Source organism: Balaenoptera physalus, assembly GCF_965194825.1.
Source record: "Balaenoptera physalus genome assembly, chromosome: 3".
Classification (NCBI taxonomy): Eukaryota; Metazoa; Chordata; class Mammalia; order Artiodactyla; family Balaenopteridae; genus Balaenoptera; species Balaenoptera physalus.
The window spans coordinates 59566424-59584817 of NC_138890.1; the positions used below are offsets into that span (position 1 = coordinate 59566424).

At 41.7% G+C, this 18394-nt stretch overlaps 2 protein-coding genes across 3 annotated transcripts in view; both read right to left on the reverse strand.

Moving 5' to 3' along the window:
- The window catches only part of LOC309657110 (protocadherin beta-4), a 121103-nt gene that overhangs the window by 51487 nt on the left and 51222 nt on the right, over nucleotides 1-18394 (reverse strand). The gene's annotated exons all lie outside the window — the stretch shown is intronic.
- Nucleotides 29-17619, reverse strand: LOC309657000 (uncharacterized protein). Its single transcript, XM_082453986.1, is given in 5 exon segments — nucleotides 29-4848; nucleotides 7695-9074; nucleotides 9078-9229; nucleotides 9232-10003; nucleotides 10008-17619. Coding segments are annotated over 5 exon segments (4890 nt in total). The 5' UTR covers nucleotides 10122-17619; the 3' UTR covers nucleotides 29-2376.

Consider the following 18394-nt stretch of genomic DNA (forward strand, 5'->3'; position numbering starts at 1 on the left):
TATCAGACATCAGACCTACAGAACTATATAGTAGTGCATTTTTATTGTTTTAAGCAACCAAGTTTGTGGTAATTTTTAATAGTAGCAATAGAAAATGAATACACAAGCATGAAATTTCATGCACCCAGCATCTGAGTCAACAAAAATTCATCACTCTACAAAATTGGATTATCACAGCAAATGCTGAAGAATGTCTGATTCAGCTCTTGTGAGACATCCTTTCAGAATAAAGTCATTTATGACCCTCTAAATCTTTTTTCAGCATAATTTTTAAGAGGTGTTGTCAAAGACATATGGTTAGTTTTAATAGAAAATAACTGGAGCCTATCAGCTTTATTTCTATTTAATTTCCAGAATCTCTAAATTATTTAGTGATAAAAATTCCTCCACATCATTGCCTATACTTTTCTGAAATTAGTTATTTCATTTAGAGCTAATACTAGAATAGCAACTGCTTTCAAAGAAATAGTGTGCTAAAATGAATACGGTATATTTAATTTGAATAAGGGATTTACAGAATATATATAATAAACTTTCAAAAAAAAAGAGAAAATATATATTAGGACTGACAGAAAAAGACTGAAGGAATAGTACAAAAAAACTCAAGAAATACAACCATAGGGTAATTCTACTCCCTATTTAGGGGCTTCATTTCTGCAATAATGAACGTGATACGTTGAGAAGGTACAGGAAGGTAATCAGGCTGATTCGATCATGATGAAGGTCAATTGTGGTACCTGACCCAGCTTACTTAGGTCAGTGCTTCTGTAAGAACTTTGGGTTTATTGGTCCAGAGCAGTGTGATCTCTGGTATAGAAACAAAAGCAAGCTACAGACTAAAAGTTACATTTCTACATAGGAGTTCATTTCATGCAATAGAAGGATTTCACTTCCTTTGTTAGGAAGACAATGCCACCAGTTAATGCCTGCTGTGATAGCGTATGGGTTAAGAACTGGGGCATTCCATTCAAGTAGACTTAGAATATATTCCAAATTTTTCCTTTTATTACTTCAGAATTGTGAACAAGTAAAAGAGGAAATAACATGCCAACTTCCTTAGGGTTTGGCAGAGGATTAAAAAGATAATGAATGTAAAGCACTCTGTACTCTTAACTAAATTAGAAATCAAGGAAAACTTGACAAAGATCAGTTAGATCAAACTATACACTTAAGATCTGTCCATTTTATTGTATTATATAACATTTTAACAAAAAATCTTACTGTGACAGCATTAGGATTGGGTTCCACTGGAGGTAGCACAAAACTAAAATGATGGTGGCTTAAATGAGATAGAAATTCCTTTATTTCTCATGTAAAAAAAGCTCAGAAGTGAGCAATCCAGGGATGACATGATAATTGTGATTATCAGGGATCCTCATCTCTTTAAAGTTTATTCTATACTGACTGTCTTGGTCCATTATTTCCATCCTTAGTGTTGCTTTATGGCTCAATATGACTGATTGTGTTCCAACCAAGACTCCCACATTCCAAGCAGCAAGAAGCAGTTAGGGAAGGACAAAAAGGGATCCCTTCCTAGATGAGTCACCTCCCTTTTAATGGCCTTCTTGGAAGTCTCTAACAACATTTGCATATACATGTAGTCAAATGTCCCGTTTTAGCTGCCAAGGAGCCTGGGAAAACATGTTCTTTTGACTAAGCACACTAATGCTCTAAATGAAATTTGGAGTGTGTTACCAAAGAAGAAAAGATGAACGGAGATTAGACAGCTACTGCATTTTCTGTCACAAGATGACCAATGTTTCTCAAGTGGGAAAAGCCAATTTCCTACTATGCCCTTTCATCACACTGGATAAACACAGTGTAGCTTTTTCTCCCCTTTTACACTAGCGAAACTAAATGGAAAGCAATTACAATAACTATATTAAAACTAACACTGGTATATTAATGAAAGGAAGCACAATTAATAAGAGAAAATAAGATTAAAGTGCTATGAGAGCAGAATAAAGTAAGAACCAGATTCTCACTGTACCAGTTCTCTCTCCTTCCTGATTGGGCATGCTTCAGTGTGTTAATGCAGTACTGCTCTTATGTACTTAATGGTTTAAAACCTAATAAGAAAAACTCAAGGAAATATAACTAATTATATAGAATTAATTTCCCACTGTTTTTTAATCTAACACACTTCTAAGCTATGCCAGAAAGGACCTGTACATTTATTGACTTCAACAGTGTTTTGAGAGGCAAGATTTAGGACCATTAATCTTCTTACAGTAATGAAGAAAAGATACCATTCTTTAAAACAAAATTTGCAAGCAAGTTTAGTGTAGTTTAAAAGTTCATGATAGGTTGCCAGAAAAACCATCACCTTGAAGTATCATCAATTTAAAATACATGGAACGTGAAAAACAATTACTGTCATTGAATACTGAAACCAAAATCTTTCCTAAAGTTGGGGGTTTCTTCTATATCTGGGCCAGGGGAATGGCCCTGAAAATTGGTCACAATTGGCTTCAGAAACTTGAACTCGCTGGTCCCAGAGCCCCCCTTCAGACACACCTCGTACTGGTAGCTCTGGGACAGGGTCCCCGTGCCGCTGACGTCCACCAGGTGGCCCGGAAAGGGGCCCTCGGGCACCGAGCAGCGACCCACCGAGGCCGCCCCGCCCCGCCTGCACAGCCGCACCGCGACGAACACCAGCACCGAGAAGAGGAAGAGCGACGACACCGACGCCAAGGCGACCAGCAGGTAGACGGTGAGCGGGGCGGCCGGCGCCGCGTCCGCCGCTTCCGCTTCCGGGGCCGGCAGGTAGGGCTGCGAGAAGCCGTCCACCAGCAGCACGTGCAGCGTGACGCTGGCCGACAGCGGCGGCTCGCCGTTGTCCTTGACCAGCACCACCAGCCTGTGCTTGGCCGCGTCGCGCTCGCTCAGCAGCCGGGCCGTGCGCACCTCGCCGTTGTGCGCCCACACGCCGAACAGCCCGGGCTCCGTGGCCTTGAGCAGCTGGTACGACAGCCAGGCGTTCTGGCCCGAGTCGCCGTCCACCGCCACCACCTTGGTCACCAGGTAGCCCGCCTCGGCCGCCCTGGGCACCAGCTCGGTGCAGGGCGCCGAGGCGTTCTGCAGCGGGTACAGCACGAAGGGCGCGTTGTCGTTCTCGTCCGCCACGAGCACGCGCACCAGCGCCTGGCTGCTGAGCGCGGGCGAGCCGCGGTCGGCGGCGCCCACGCGGAACTCGAACGCCCGCAGGGCCTCGTAGTCCAGGGACCTCAGGGCGAACAGGTGGCCGTTGTCCGGGTTGATGGACACCAGGGAGGCCAGGGGCACGTGCGCGTCGAGGGGCGGCAGCAGCGAGTAGGTGACCTGGGCGTTGGCGCCCGCGTCTCTGTCTGTGGCGCGGACGGTGCCGATGTGCAGGGCGGGGCTGTTGTTCTCGCGGACGGACAGGGTGTAGGAGGTCTGGGTGAAGGCGGGGGCGTTGTCGTTGACGTCGGACACCAGCACGGTTATGTTGTGCTCGGTTTTCAGCCTGGGGGTTCCCATATCTGTGACGGTGATGGTGACGTTGTATTCTGCTCTGGTCTCTCTGTCTAGCGGTCTCTCTGTTACTAGGGTATAAAAGTTTTCCATGGAAGATTTAAGGAGAAAAGGTAAATCGTCCTGAATGTAGCAACTTATTTTCCCATTCTCTTCAGAATCAAGATCTGAAACACTGAAAACTGCAACCACAGTCTCAGGCGAGTTCTCGGGGATCTGCCTGGTAAGTGCAGACATGGTGACTTCTGGAGCATTGTCGTTCACATCCATGACTTGAGTCAGAACGGTGCATTTCCCAGAAAGACTTCCAGTATCTCTGGCCTCGATATTGACCTCATAAGACTGAGTTGTTTCGAAATCAAGTTGTTTTTTCAGTCGAATTTCTCCCGTCATGGCGTTGATCTCAAAGGTTTTGCTAATCTCTTCTGAAGCCTGGAAAAGTGAATAGGAAATCTCTCTATTGACTCCTATGTCTATATCCGTAGCAGTGACTTTGACAATCAGGTAGCCTATGGGACTGTCCTCGGGGATCTGCACCCTATAGAAAGGCGGCTCAAATTCAGGGGCATTATCGTTGATGTCCACGACTTCGATGTAGACCTGAGCGGTGCCAAACCGGGGTGGAGAACCGCCATCCTGAGCAGTGAGGGTTAACCTGAGCTCAGGTTCCTCCTCCCGATCCAGCAGTTTGTCCAGCACAAGTTCCGGATATTTCCTGCCATCGCTGCGTGTGCGGGTGAGGACCCGAAAATAGGAGTTGGGACTGATTATATAGTTTTCAATATTGTTTCGGCCTACATCCATGTCCTGAGCGTTCTTCAGAGGAAACTTAGTTCCAGGAGGACTGCTTTCTGATATTTTTAGCAACATATCTCTGTCCATGAACACCGGAGCATGGTCATTTATGTCTATTACCTGTAGCTCAGCTTGAAAAAACTCTAAGGGATTCTCTAGCAACACCTGGAAACGCAGCATACAGGGCTCTGTCTGACCACACAGTTCTTCGCGGTCCAGTTTCTCATTTAGCAGTAAATCCCCAGTCTCCTGATCGAGCTGCAAATACAGTTTGTTTCCTTTGGAAATTACCCTAGCTCCCCGCCTGGAGAGTTCCCCCTGCCCCAGACCCAGGTCTTTTGCTAAATTGGTTACAAAAGAGCTCCCCTCAGTTTCCTCCACCACAGAATAACGCCTAAATTCAGAGCCCGCCTGAGCTAAGCCCAAGAAGAAAAAGAAGAAAAAGACTTGCCTTTGTCTGCAAATGACCTTCCTGCTGGCCTCCATTGTTCTTGCTCGGTATAGCCTCTGGCGAGGGTGGTTCCGCTGAGCTGTAAAGGCCTCAGTACGTTTCTGAGACTGTAGTTATTCCACAAGGTACTTAAGAAATATTCCAGTGAGTAGTCCTTTACAGAGGACCCAGTCCTCCTTCTGTGGCATCCAAGCTTCCCGTGGGCTTCCAGGCTCTGCTGTTCAGTTTTGCCTGTTAATGGAGACGCAGCTGCGGTTCCGGTTTGTACCTTATCGTGCAGCGCCACCACGCGTCCTCAGAGGATCTTACATTTTCTTGGTTGAAAATGGATGCAATGTTCCCAGCTCTTTTTTTTTTTTTTTAATTTTGGCTGAGCATCCTGGCTTGTAGGATCTCAGTTCCCCGACCAGGCACTGAACCCGGGACCACCAGGGAACTCCCCAATGTTCCCAACTCTTGCCAGTACGTATCACCGAGCTATGTAAGGTTACAATACTATTTTTACTATCTCTGAACCCTAAGGTTGAGGCAATTGTCTGAGGGCCATACAGGAGAAATGATATTAGTAGAGACTACTTTCAATAATGCTAATTGAGTTTGGAGCAAAAAGAAAACATTTATGTAACAGTTTGCCTGAGAAGAAAGACTATATGCAGAAATTTAAATATATATATTTAAATATATATATATAATAACATAGAAAACTTTCAGAATTATATACTTTTATTGCCATGAACTATGGGAATAATTAGTAGCTGTGAACCTTGGACACGTTATTTAACCTCTGCCTCAGTTTTCTCATCTGTCTAAGGTGGAGATATTAATGGTACTTACTACATAGGGCTGCTGTGAGTTCCTCACCTTACAGATGGGGAAACTGAGGCAGAAAGAGATTAACCTCACACACACACACACACACACACACACACACCAGGCATGTAATGTGATGCCATCAGGTAGCTCAGTTTGCATTACTCCATTGTCATGACTAGAAAACCCCCCAAGATTCACGTGGTAGAAGAATTCATGAGCAGCATTATTTCAGAATGAAGTTATCATATCAAACGATGAAACCGGAAAGGCTGGAGAATCTCTCTAATACATGTATAATCTGTGATGGTAGTGATGATTCTGTATCTCAGAAGGGTGTCCTCTTCTCTTCTTACAGTGTCAATTTTTAAAAACCTTTTATTTTGAAAATTTTCAAACCCCATAATGAAGGGCAATAGTACTATGAACCCCCAGATACTCATAACTAGCTAGAACAATTATCACTATTTTGCCACAATTGTTTACCCTATCTCCCCAACATTTTCACATCCCAAACTAAATTTTTACCCATAAAACTTCATTATAAATCTCTAACTTTTAATGTCTTAAAAAAAACCCACTACAATGCCCTTACCACACCTAAGAAATTAAGTTAATATTGTTTAATATCCCATCTATATTCAGATTTTTCCAGTTATTTCAAAGTTGTTATGATTGTTTGAATCAAGATTAAACAAGATCCACTATCCATTGCATTTGGTTGGTATGTCTTAATTTCTCTCATTGTGTAAGACTCCCTCCTCCCCTTTTCCATGCCATTGATTTGCTTGAAAAACTAAATTTTATCCTGACGCTATGGAAACAACTTAAGATTTTAATGCTGTGAGGTTCTTTTTTTTTTTTTTTGTCGTTAGACTATATCCCATTAGTAATGCACAGTAATATTACTATTTTAAGAGTTATCAGCACTAGCTTATGATATATTCAGAATACAGCTCTGCAAAAATGATCTGGATAACTGTTAAAGAAAAAGCAGTTACAGATTATTATAACAAAGCTTCTCCTTAACTCTCCAGAATCTTTAAGTAATTCAATGATAATTTGTTTCTCTTTAATATTACATATTTAAAAGTATTCTTTTTCTTATACTTTTCCGATTCAGCACTGAAGTATATTGAATAGAAACTTTAAAAAATAAACTTTCAAATTAAAGGAGAAAAATGTGTTAAAAAGGTAGGGACTACTGTAGGAAAATTTCTGCAATGTGAGGAAAATAAATGAAGCGATCAAAATTATGTAATATTTCTATTCATGGTCATTAATCTTTTCTGTGAAATGAAGGTCACATATTCAGATAACAAGGAGAAAGCACAGATTGATCTTTCAATTTTTTTTACTTGCGATTTGGATAGATCAGAGCTTTAAAAATAATAGTTGAATAACTGATCCAGAAAAACTGGATTATTAGTTTATAAGAAAATAAAACCACAAATACATATCTTATTCTTTGCAAATATACAAAACACTGAACAGGAATATGAGTATGAGAAAAAGATTTCTCCTTAATTGGGGAGAAACTTGCCAGGTGATATCTAACAAGAGAAAACAGTATAGCATCACAGCAAGGCCCCAGAATCAGAAGATTTAGGAGAGATGCTTAGCTCTGCCATTTATTAGTTGGTGACCTTAGTGAACTCACTGAACATCTATGAACATCTATTTGCTCATTTCTAAAATACCTCCCGTCATAGGATTACTTCTAAAATTAAAAGTGTTAAAATAGTGTATGATGCATAGTAAGTGCTTTTTTAAAAAGTTAGGGTAGGTATACTTGTAGAGCACTCTAATCAACTTAGAAAATAAAACTAGCAATAATATTTGAAAACAGTGAATTCCAATTTAAAAACATCTCAAACAAGATTTGTCATGGAATAGACTGCACACAAAGCATAATTGAGACAAAAGGTGACAATAAACAATCCATGCTTTGTGGAGTGTTCTTGGGGCTGAAGCTGAATCCTTTTCTGTGTAAAGAAATTTATTCTATGACCTTAAGAATACTTGCAATGATGTGAAAGCACTCCTCTACAGGTAAATCGAGATAAATTTCTTAATAGGAATATATTCACAGATGTAACACCGGCATTTATTTTTCATTCTTTATCAGAAACCCAAATCATTCTGATATGAGGGATATTCTTCCACTTTTCCTGCCTATGCTCTGGGATGCGAGATTGGTGATAATCGGCTTCAGGAACTTGAACTCGCTGGTCCCAGTACCTCCCCGCAGACACACCTCGTGCTGGTAGCTCTGGGACAGGGTCCCCGTGCCGCTGACGTCCACCAGGTGGCCCGGAAAGGGGCCCTCGGGCACCAAGCAGCGACCCACCGAGGCCGCCCCGCCCCGCCTGCACAGCCGCACCGCGACGAACAGCAGCACCGAGAAGAGGAAGAGCGACGACACCGACGCCAAGGCGACCACCAGGTAGACGGTGAGCGGGGCGGCCGGCGCCGCGTCCGCCGCTTCCGCTTCCGGGGCCGGCAGGTAGGGCTGCGAGAAGCCGTCCACCAGCAGCACGTGCAGCGTGACGCTGGCCGACAGCGGCGGCTCGCCGTTGTCCTTGACCAGCACCACCAGCCTGTGCTTGGCCGCGTCGCGCTCGCTCAGCAGCCGGGCCGTGCGCACCTCGCCGTTGTGCGCCCACACGCCGAACAGCCCGGGCTCCGTGGCCTTGAGCAGCTGGTACGACAGCCAGGCGTTCTGGCCCGAGTCGCCGTCCACCGCCACCACCTTGGTCACCAGGTAGCCCGCCTCGGCCGCCCTGGGCACCAGCTCGGTGCAGGGCGCCGAGGCGTTCTGCAGCGGGTACAGCACGAAGGGCGCGTTGTCGTTCTCGTCCGCCACGAGCACGCGCACCAGCGCCTGGCTGCTGAGCGCGGGCGAGCCGCGGTCGGCGGCGCCCACGCGGAACTCGAACGCCCGCAGGGCCTCGTAGTCCAGGGACCTCAGGGCGAACAGGTGGCCGTTGTCCGGGTTGATGGACACCAGGGAGGCCCGGGGCACGTGCGCGTCGAGGGGCGGCAGCAGCGAGTAGGTGACCTGGGCGTTGGCGCCCGCGTCTCTGTCTGTGGCGCGGACGGTGCCGATGTGCAGGGCGGGGCTGTTGTTCTCGCGGACGGACAGGGTGTAGGAGGTCTGGGTGAAGGCGGGGGCGTTGTCGTTGACGTCGGACACCAGCACGGTTATGTTGTGCTGGGTTTTCAGTCTCGGTGTCCCCATATCTGTGACGATGATGGTGATGTTGTACTCGGCTCTTTTCTCTCTGTCCAGAGGGCTATCGGTTACCAGAGTATAGTAATTCTCTACAGATGGCTTCAGGACGAAGGGGAGATCGTCTTGGATGGAGCACACCATCTTTGCATTGTTCCCTGAATCTCTGTCTCGAATCCTAAAAACAGCTATGACTGTCTCAGGTAAGTTTTCTTTAATTGCTGTAGTAAGTGATGACATGAGTAGTTCTGGTGGATTGTCATTTATATCTGTTACCTGAACCACCATCGTTCATTTTCCAGAAAGTCCTCTGCCATCTTTGGCCTGAATAGTTAATGTATAAGTTTGCATTGCCTCATAGTTCAATTCAGCTTTAAGATGAAGATTGCCAGATGTTGGATTGATTTGAAACGTTTTGAGAATTCTTTCAGTAGCATAAAAAATGCATAAACTATTTCCCCGTTACTTCCGGTATCTAAATGTCTAGCTGACACTGTGACAACCAGAGAGCCAACAAGGCTATCCTCAGGCACCTGCACCTTGTTGAGAGACTGTACAAATTCATGGGCGTTGTCATTGATGTCCAAAACCAGGATGCATACCAGGGCAGTTCCAGAGCTGGGTGGAGAGCCACCATCCAAGGCAGTGAGGAGTAAACTGAGCTCAGGCACCTCTTCTTGATCCAGCAGTCTATCCAGCACCAATTCAGGATAGATAATCCCCTCGCCACTATCATGGACATTAATGTGGAAATAGGCATTGGGGCTGATGGTGTAGTTTCTCAGGTTGTTGGTTCCAACATCTGAATCCTGTGCACTTTCTAGGAGAAATGCCTCCCCTGGAGTGGTACCTTCTAATATTTTCAAGGGAATCTCTCTATCTAGAAATACTGGAGAATGATCGTTGATGTCTCTGACCCATAACTCAGCACGGAAAATCTGAAGAGGCTTTTCCAGTAACAACTGGAAAGGCAGCACACAAGGCTCTGTGGGGCCACACAGTTCCTGTCGGTCTACTTTCTCATTTAGAAATAAATCACCAGTAAGCAGATCGAGTAGTAAAAATCCTGTGTCCTGGTCTGAAATGATTCTCGGTCCCCAGGCTGATAGTTCCCCCAACCCCGGGTCATTTGCTAGGTTGGCCAGAAAGGTGCCTTTTTCAGCTTCCTCTTCCACAAAATACAGTAGCGGTTCCCCGCCAGCCCAAGACACTCGCAGAAATACAAAGAAATAGTACTTGCCTTTGCTGCACAGCACGCCCCACTCTGGTCTCCATTCTTTGTTTAACCAGTCTTCCAAAAACACTTTTTCTCTGCCTCGAGCAATTCAGAAATGGCATCAGCCAAATCCTTAGAAATGAGCTGGATAATAGCAATGCTTGTGGGGAGGGATCCCCACTTTCTCCCAACACCTATTACCACAGCTTCCTTTCCTCGACTTTTCTAGTCTGGTCAGCTTTCCTCTTAACACTGGAATCTGCAACATCCTTTATGCGAATATTTTGTTCTCTTTTTAGCCTGCAGCGCCACCTTGCGTTTTGTGGATGTTACTCCCAACTTCAGGAATAGAACAAAAAGATGGCGGATTAAGAGCTGGAGTAGGAGTGATTTTTTTTTCCCCCTAGCGTCTTTGCTGTTTCATTTCATATTTTTCCTCAACTGGCCACAGTAATCCTAGTATGTAAATGCTTACATCGTATCCCTCTCTGTGAGTCTGCATTCGCAGAAAAATAAATCAGTCTTTTCCCTTAATTTAGGTGCACAAAATTAAACTCTGGCTTCCCACCAGGAGTTAATCCTAAGAAAACCTTTTCCTGTTTTTAAGATTGATAGTAAAGAATATATAAGAAAATGAAGTCTCCATCAAAAAGTCAACATATATTGGTTGAGAGACTTTTGTTTATTTGTAAACTGCTTAACAATAATGCTGTACACCCTTCAGAGTAACTGGCCTTTTTTCAGTTTCTTGTGAATGAAATAATCCTTCCAGTTTCAAGGTCTTCACTCTTTATCCGCCATATTTTTTGGAACATTTTCTACCCCCCATCCTCCACCCTTCACCTGATTTAAGAATTATGTATATGTTAGTGTTCACATGACTGGCATTTCCAAGAGTATGCAATGAATACTCTTAAAATTAATAGTAGCAAGCAGGTGTCATTCTTGCCTTTGTGGAAGCGCTCCTAGTATTTCATCTTTAACTATGATGGCTGATCTCAGTTTGGGGTAAATGCTCTATTTTTTGGATCAAAAAAGTTTTCTTAATTTTCTTTATTCTTTAATATTTTAGAGTAATTTTTGACATCTGTTGAAATTTATTCTTTAGCTTTTTAATTCTTGAGTTCTTGATATAAATGACATTTAACCATTACATATTATTGTTTTAATGCACAGATGGATTTGATGAGCCAACATAGTTTTAGGATTTTTCTGGCCCATGCTGCTCTGTGTGTATACATGAATGTGTGTGTTTAACTTGTATGGTTTTGGTATTAAACTATCCTGGCCTTGTAGTACGGATTAGGAAGCTTTCCATCTATTTTTATGCAACAGAATAGTTTTTATAATTATATTATCATCTGTTTCTACATGCTTTATTACAACTTGCCTTTTAAATGGGTTGGGTTTGGGTGGTAAATCTATGATTATCTTTTACATTTTACTTTTGGTTATTAATCTGTTCCGGTTTTGTTTCTTTTTAAAGTAATTTGTGGTTTACTTTTTTTTTTTAATTTTTATTTATTTATTTATTTATTTATTTATTTATTTATGGCTGTGTTGGGTCTTCGTTTCTGTGCGAGGGCTTTCTCTAGTTGCGGCAAGCGGGGGCCACTCTTCATCGCGGTGCGCGGGCCTCTCACTGTTGCAGCCTCTCTTGTTGCGGAGCACAGGCTCCAGACGCGCAGGCTCAGCAGTTGTGGCTCACGGGCCCAGTTGCTCCGCGGCATGTGGGATCTTCCCCGACCAGGGCTCGAACCCGTGTCCCCTGCATTGGCAGGCAGATTCTCAACCACTGCGCCACCAGGGAAGCCCTCATTGCATTATTTATCTCTAGTTATAACTCTATTCTTATTAGTAATATTTAGTACTTTATCTCCTTTTTATTCTTTTTTGTTTGTTTTTGGCAGTATAGGACATTTTTTAAAAATTTTATTTATTTGGCTGCACCGGGTCTTAGTTATGGCACATGGGATCTTTAGCTGTGGCATGCGGGATCTAGTTACCTGACCAGGGGTCGAACCTGGGCCCCATGCATCGGGAGCACGGAGTCTTAACCACTGGACCACCAGGGAAGTCCCCTCCTTTTTATCCTTGAGGAGACTTGCAAGATCTCTATTTTACTGATCTTTTAAAATACACTTTTTTCAAATAATCTATGACCTTGATTCAAAATCAAATAGTACTAAAAGGTTTATAAGAAAATACAGTAGTTTTCTGCACTTTCCCCCCTCATTTTCCTACTTCCCTTACCAATAAGGAGACTTTTTTTTTTTGAGGTAACATTGGTTTATAACCTTATATAAGTTTCATGTGTACATTATATTTTGACTTCTGTATACACTATGGTGTGCTCACCACCAAAAGTTTAGTTTTCAACTACACAGTTGACCCCCTTTACACATTTCATCCTACCCCTACACCTCTTCTCCTCTGGTGGCCACTACTCTGTTCTCTATATTTTTTTGTATATTTTTTTAATTAAAAAAATTTTTTTTTTTGCCATGCCACATGGCACATGGGATCTTAGTTCCCCGACCAGGGATCAAACCCACACCCCCTGCATTGGAAGGGCAGAGTCTGAACCATTGGACTGCCAGGGAAGTCCCACTACTCTGTTCTCTATATCTATATGTTTGTTTTTGTTTGGTTTGGTTTGTTAGTTTATTTTGTTTTTGGTTTTTTATATTTCACATATGAGTGAAATCATACAGTATTTGTCTTTCTCCCTCTGACTTATTTCACTTAGGATAATATCCTCAGGGTCCATCCATGTTGTAGCAGATGGCAAGATTTCATCTTTTTTGTGCTGAGTAGTATTCCATTGTATGCATGTGTATCACATCTTCTTTATCCATTTATCTGTCGATGGGCACTTAGGTTGTTTCCATATCTTTGCTACTTTGAATAATGCTGCATTGAACATGGGGTGAATATATCTTTTTAGTGTTTTCATTTTCTTTAGGTAAATATCCAGAAGTGGAATAGCTGCATCATATGGTAGTTCTATTCTTAGTTTTTTGAGGAATCTCCATACTGTTTTCCATAGTGGCTGCACAAATTACATTCCCACCAACAGTATATGAGGATTCCCTTTTCTCCATATCCTCTCCAACATTTGTTATTTCTTGCCTTTTTGATAATAGCCATTCTAATGGGTGTGAGATGATATCTCACTGTGGTTTTGATTTGCATTTCCTTAAAATTAGTGATGGTTGAATATCTTTTGATGTGGCTGTTGGCCATCTCTTTGTCTTCTTTGGAAAAATCTCTGTTCAGATCCTCTGCTCATTTTAAAATCAGGTTGTTTTGTTTTTGTTGAGTTATATGAGTCTTTATATATTTTGGATATTAACCCCTTATTGGATATATGATTTGCAAATATCTTCACCCATTCTTTAGGTTGTCCTTTTGTTTTGTTGATGGTTTCCTTTGCTGTGCAGAAGCTTTTTAGTTTGATGTAGTCTCATTTGTTTATTTTCGTTTTTGTTTCCCTTGCCTGAAGAGACATATCCAGGAAGAAATTAAGACCAATATCAAAGAGCATACTGCCTATGTTTTCTCCTGGGAGTTTTATGGTTTCAGGTCTTACATTCAAGTCTTTAATCCATTTTGAGTTGATATTTATGTATGGTGTAAGACAGTGGTCTAGTTTCATTATTTTGCATTTGGCTGTCCAGTTTTATCCCATGTCCCCTGCATTGGCAGGCAGATTCTTAACTACTGCATCACCAGGGAAGTCCCACTTTTATTTTCTTGAAGTTAATGATTGCCTTGCCTTTTCATTGGCTTGGTTTTCTTTAGATATGTCACCTATTCTTCTCACACTTCCAATTCCTCTCAGTACAATTTTCCACATGGTCATTCCCATGTCTCCTGAGATATCAATTCTCCTTTAAATTGAGTGGTTGCTCTCTACATCTGCTGCACAGGTCTCATCCTGGAACTTTCCTTTGCTATCATTCTTGGAATTCCCTTTGCCTTTTATTCTGATTAGGTTTCCTATTTCAAGGATTTTATTCTTCCTCTTTTTTGGTTTATTCTATAGCTTTAAGAGATCACATCCTCCAAGAGTTTCATCTGATTGAAGATATGTCAGGGGACTTGCTGATGATATCCTTCGAAATGCCTGTCTCTTGAGTCATACAGCTCCAAACTGGACTAGTTGTTCACTATACTGGAGACAAGTGTCATCCTGGGATCATCCTTCAACATCACGTGGAGATTCATTTTACTTGTTCTGCTTTCGTTTTTGTTTGTTTGTTTGTTTTGTTTTAATATTTATTTATTTGGCTACACCAGGTCTTAGTTGTGGCATGTAGGATCTTCGTTGCGGCATGTAGGATCTTTAGTTGCAGCATGCGGGCTCTTAGCTGTGGCATGTGGGATCTAGTTCCCTGACCAGGGATCGAACCTGGGCCCCCTGCACTGGGAGCATGGAGTCTTAACCACTGGACCACCAGGGAAGTCCGTCACTTGTTCTGCTTTGGATCATCTCTTTTCTCTTTATTCTTACTTCCTCTCTCCTAGATTACTCTCATATTTTGATAGATATCTTCTAGTAGTTTCCAGAGAAGGGTGTATGAGACGTAAATTTTGTTGTGACCTTGAGTGTATTAAATTATCTTTATTTTACTCTCAAACTTGATTGTAAGTTTGACTGATTATAGAGTTTTAGGTTGGAAATAATTTTTCTTCAGAATTTTAAAATATTTTGTCCATGAGCTCTAAACCAACGTGTTTGTTAAGAAGTCTAAAGTGAATTTTATTTTATATCTTCTATATGAGACCTGTATTTTTAGTTCTTCTTGTAGTATATTGTCATTGTCCCAAGCATTTGAAAATTAAACACTGATGTGTCTTTGTTTGAGCTTATTTTCATCCATTGTACAGGACAATTGGTAAGCAGTTTCATCTAGGAAACTAATTTCCTCCTGCTCTTAGAAACTTTCTATTTTCTCCAATTTACCCTTTTTTTTTGCTTTGCTTTGTTTTTATTTCTTTTTTTTCCATTGAGAAAAGGGTTTTAATAAAGTTTTTTATCAATTATATAACTATTTGGAAAAAGATAAAATTAAGATCTATTCCTTACACCATACTGCTTTGTTTTTATTTCTATACTTCTTCTTAGAAACTTTCTTAGGAGTCTCATTCAGGTGTCTGTTCTTGATTTAGTTGGGGAGACTAAAGAGCTCAGTAATAGTTTTGAGCATGTTATCAGGGCTTGTCCATTCTGATTATTACTCTAAGGTGAACTGGGAGCTCTTGTTGTTGGAGAAACCTCAGTGTCAGTGTGATTAGGTCTTTTCACTTGGACTGGTCAGATTCCCCAACTCTTTAAAAATCTCCTACCCAGGAGAAAAAAGTATGGATTGAAAAGGTAAAGGATTGAATGGGGGAAGTGGAGTGTAGGCCTGCATTATTCAGGATAGGTTAGGTTATGCTTCAGTACTAAACAGTTACTCCAGATCTCAGTGATTTAACACAATGAAGGTTGATTTCTTTCTCACACTACATGTCCCATACAGTTCAGCATGGGACCCTCCTCACAGCTGTCAGTGAGGGATCCAGGCTTCTGGAGACTCCCATCTCTACAAAGGCTTTCATGATCACTATAGTGGGCAAAGTAAATGTGTTAAACCATGCACTGTCTCCAAAAGCTCCAGCCCAGAAATAATATGTGTCACTTCTCCCATTTTAATGGCGAAATGAAATTACATAGCCACATGTACTTTAAAGAGGAAATAGAATTGAAATTCTACCATGTGTCTTAGAGGAGGAAAACTGAAATATTTGTAATTGGTCCCAGTGACTAAAATAGCATTTTAACAATCAGCATTCACTGTTTAGATGGTCACCTATTTCCACTACCAATATTACCCCTGCCCTCAGTTTTGACTGTGGACCCTCTAATATGATGACTGTCTTTTCCTTCAGTCATCAGAAAACAAAACTCCAGACTTATGCTAGGGATGGGAAAGTAGGTTACTCAGTGACTGGAGTCAGGGAAAGTGATTTGACCATTAGAGATTTAACTGATTCTCAGGCAATTTTAACACAATTCTCCTTATTTGGCACCCTGTCATCATTTCCAGAGTATCTAGGGCTGATAGTTCTGATATCCAATACTTCTGAAAATCCTGCAGTCTAACCATGATTGGTTCTCAGCTTTTCCTACTTCAGGATGGGTAGTTGGTTTATCAGTTCTACTAAGTTATCCATCTGCTTTCCAGCTACTAAGATTTTTATCTGCTGTCTTATACCTTATTCTCTCCATCCTTGTAGGTTTATATTTTTGAAAATATCTCTTCACTTTTGTGTTAGTGCATTTTTAGAGAGAGCCAAATTAAAGGCACATGTCCAATCCACCAATTTATCTCAGAATACCCTTGAATTTTTCAGAGAAATAGACTTGTGTTTAATTGGTCAAATCTATGTGGTTTTTATTCTATTTAAGTAATTTATGCTTTTATATTTATAAATTCCATTTCTTTTATTTTCTTTATTTTTTAAATTGTTCTTCTTGAATCCTGAGTTGTTTGCTTAGCCTATTTGTTCTCAATAAAACTTGATTTCTAAGAAATGCATGTAAGTCTCACAATTTTCTCTATTCATTCTTTGGTTCTTACCTTAAATATCACTTTATTTAAAAAGCTTACTATATCAGCTAGAATTATGTTCTATATAATTTCTATATATAGAAATGTTCTATATAATTTTAGCCTGAAATAATAGAAAAACCCTAACAACAACTGCCTACACAAAATAGAATTTTATTTTTCTCTCATAAAATAAGGCTAGTGGCTGAAATGCACCGCATGATATCTGGGACCCAGTCCCATTCCATTTTGTTGCTTTACCATCTTCAGGACATGACCTTTACCTCACAGTCCAAGACAGCTGCCTAATATCCAGCTATTACATTGCCATTCAGACCAGCAAATAGGAGAAAGGGAAAGCTGTGCCTTCCTTTTTAAAAGACTACTTCTAAGAAGTATTCCATGGCACTTGTGCTCATGGCTCACTGGCCATAACTTAGTTATAAGACCATCCCCAGACACAACAGAAGTTGGGAAGTATAATCTATAGCCCACATATCCACATGGGCAGCTAAAAATGAGAAGTCTATTAATAATAAATAATGGGAGAACATATATTTGGGTGAAATTAGTAGCTATGTCATACCCACTCAGACCACAGCTGTAGCCCCCACTACCCACTAGGAGGAGATGGGATCAAATAAATTGCCTGATTGGATTGGTTTTTAGAGGAGCATATGATTGTATTTCTCCACATTGGTGGTGTGTTTTATTTATTTATTTATTTATTTATTAAAATGATTTGTTTATTTATTTTTGGCTGTGTTGGGTCTTCGTTGCTGCGCACGGGCTTTCTCTAGTTGCAGTGAGTGGGGACTACTCTTTGTTGCGGTGCGTGGGCTTCTCATCCCGGTGGCTTCTCTTGTTGCAGAGCACAGGCTCTAGGTGCGCAGGCTTCAGTAGTTGCAGCACACAGGCTCAGTAGTTGTGGCTCACGGGCTTAGTTGCTCCACGGCATGTGGGATCTTCCCGGACCAGGGCTCAAACCCTTGTCCCCTGCATTGGCAGGTGGATTCTCAACCACTGCGCCACCAGGGAAGTCCCGGTGGTGTGTTTTGTAGCCAAAAAATTCTTGTTCCACTGAAAGTTTAGCCCTCAAAGCAATTAAGTACTAAATTCAATTTCTGGGACAAGATCCTTTGAAGCAATGATGCTTCCCTAGTGTGCTATTGGCACCTGTCATCCATTCCTACTTCCATTTATTAACTTTTTACAAATTTAGGGTCTGCAAAGCTTAAAACTCCATTTTACAGACTCATTTGAATTATTATTCTGGATGTAAATTAGGTTTTACCAGTGAGATGCCTTCACGTGAGCCTTTGAAGACAGGCAAAGGTCATCTTCATGCTGTCATTGCTGCTGACCAACAGATCAGAAAGATGTGAGTGCTTGCAGCCAAGTCAGCATTTCTGTGTCCAGCCATCAGTTTCATGGGGAACTGGAGGCCATTGCAGCAGCCAGACAGTATGTTCCACTGTGTAGTCACCAATTTTGGAGGTGGGAGAGGAGAGGCCTTTGTGGGAGTAACAGTATGGGTAGTAGCAGTTTCCTAATTTCTGTATGGCAACAATGGCAGTATGCCTTCAAAACCAGTAGTTCAGTGCTGACTCTCGCTTCTGCTTGTCCAGTTCTTCTGATTTTGTAAGCAACTAATTCCCTCTATAAAATTTCTTTTTTTTCCTTTAGTTAGATGTACATAGAATGATTTCTGTTTTTTTGTTTTTGTCTTGAACTCTGAATAATTCAGTTTTATACCTTCACTTGAATTATAAGGAATAGGAGCTTCTCAGAGTTTG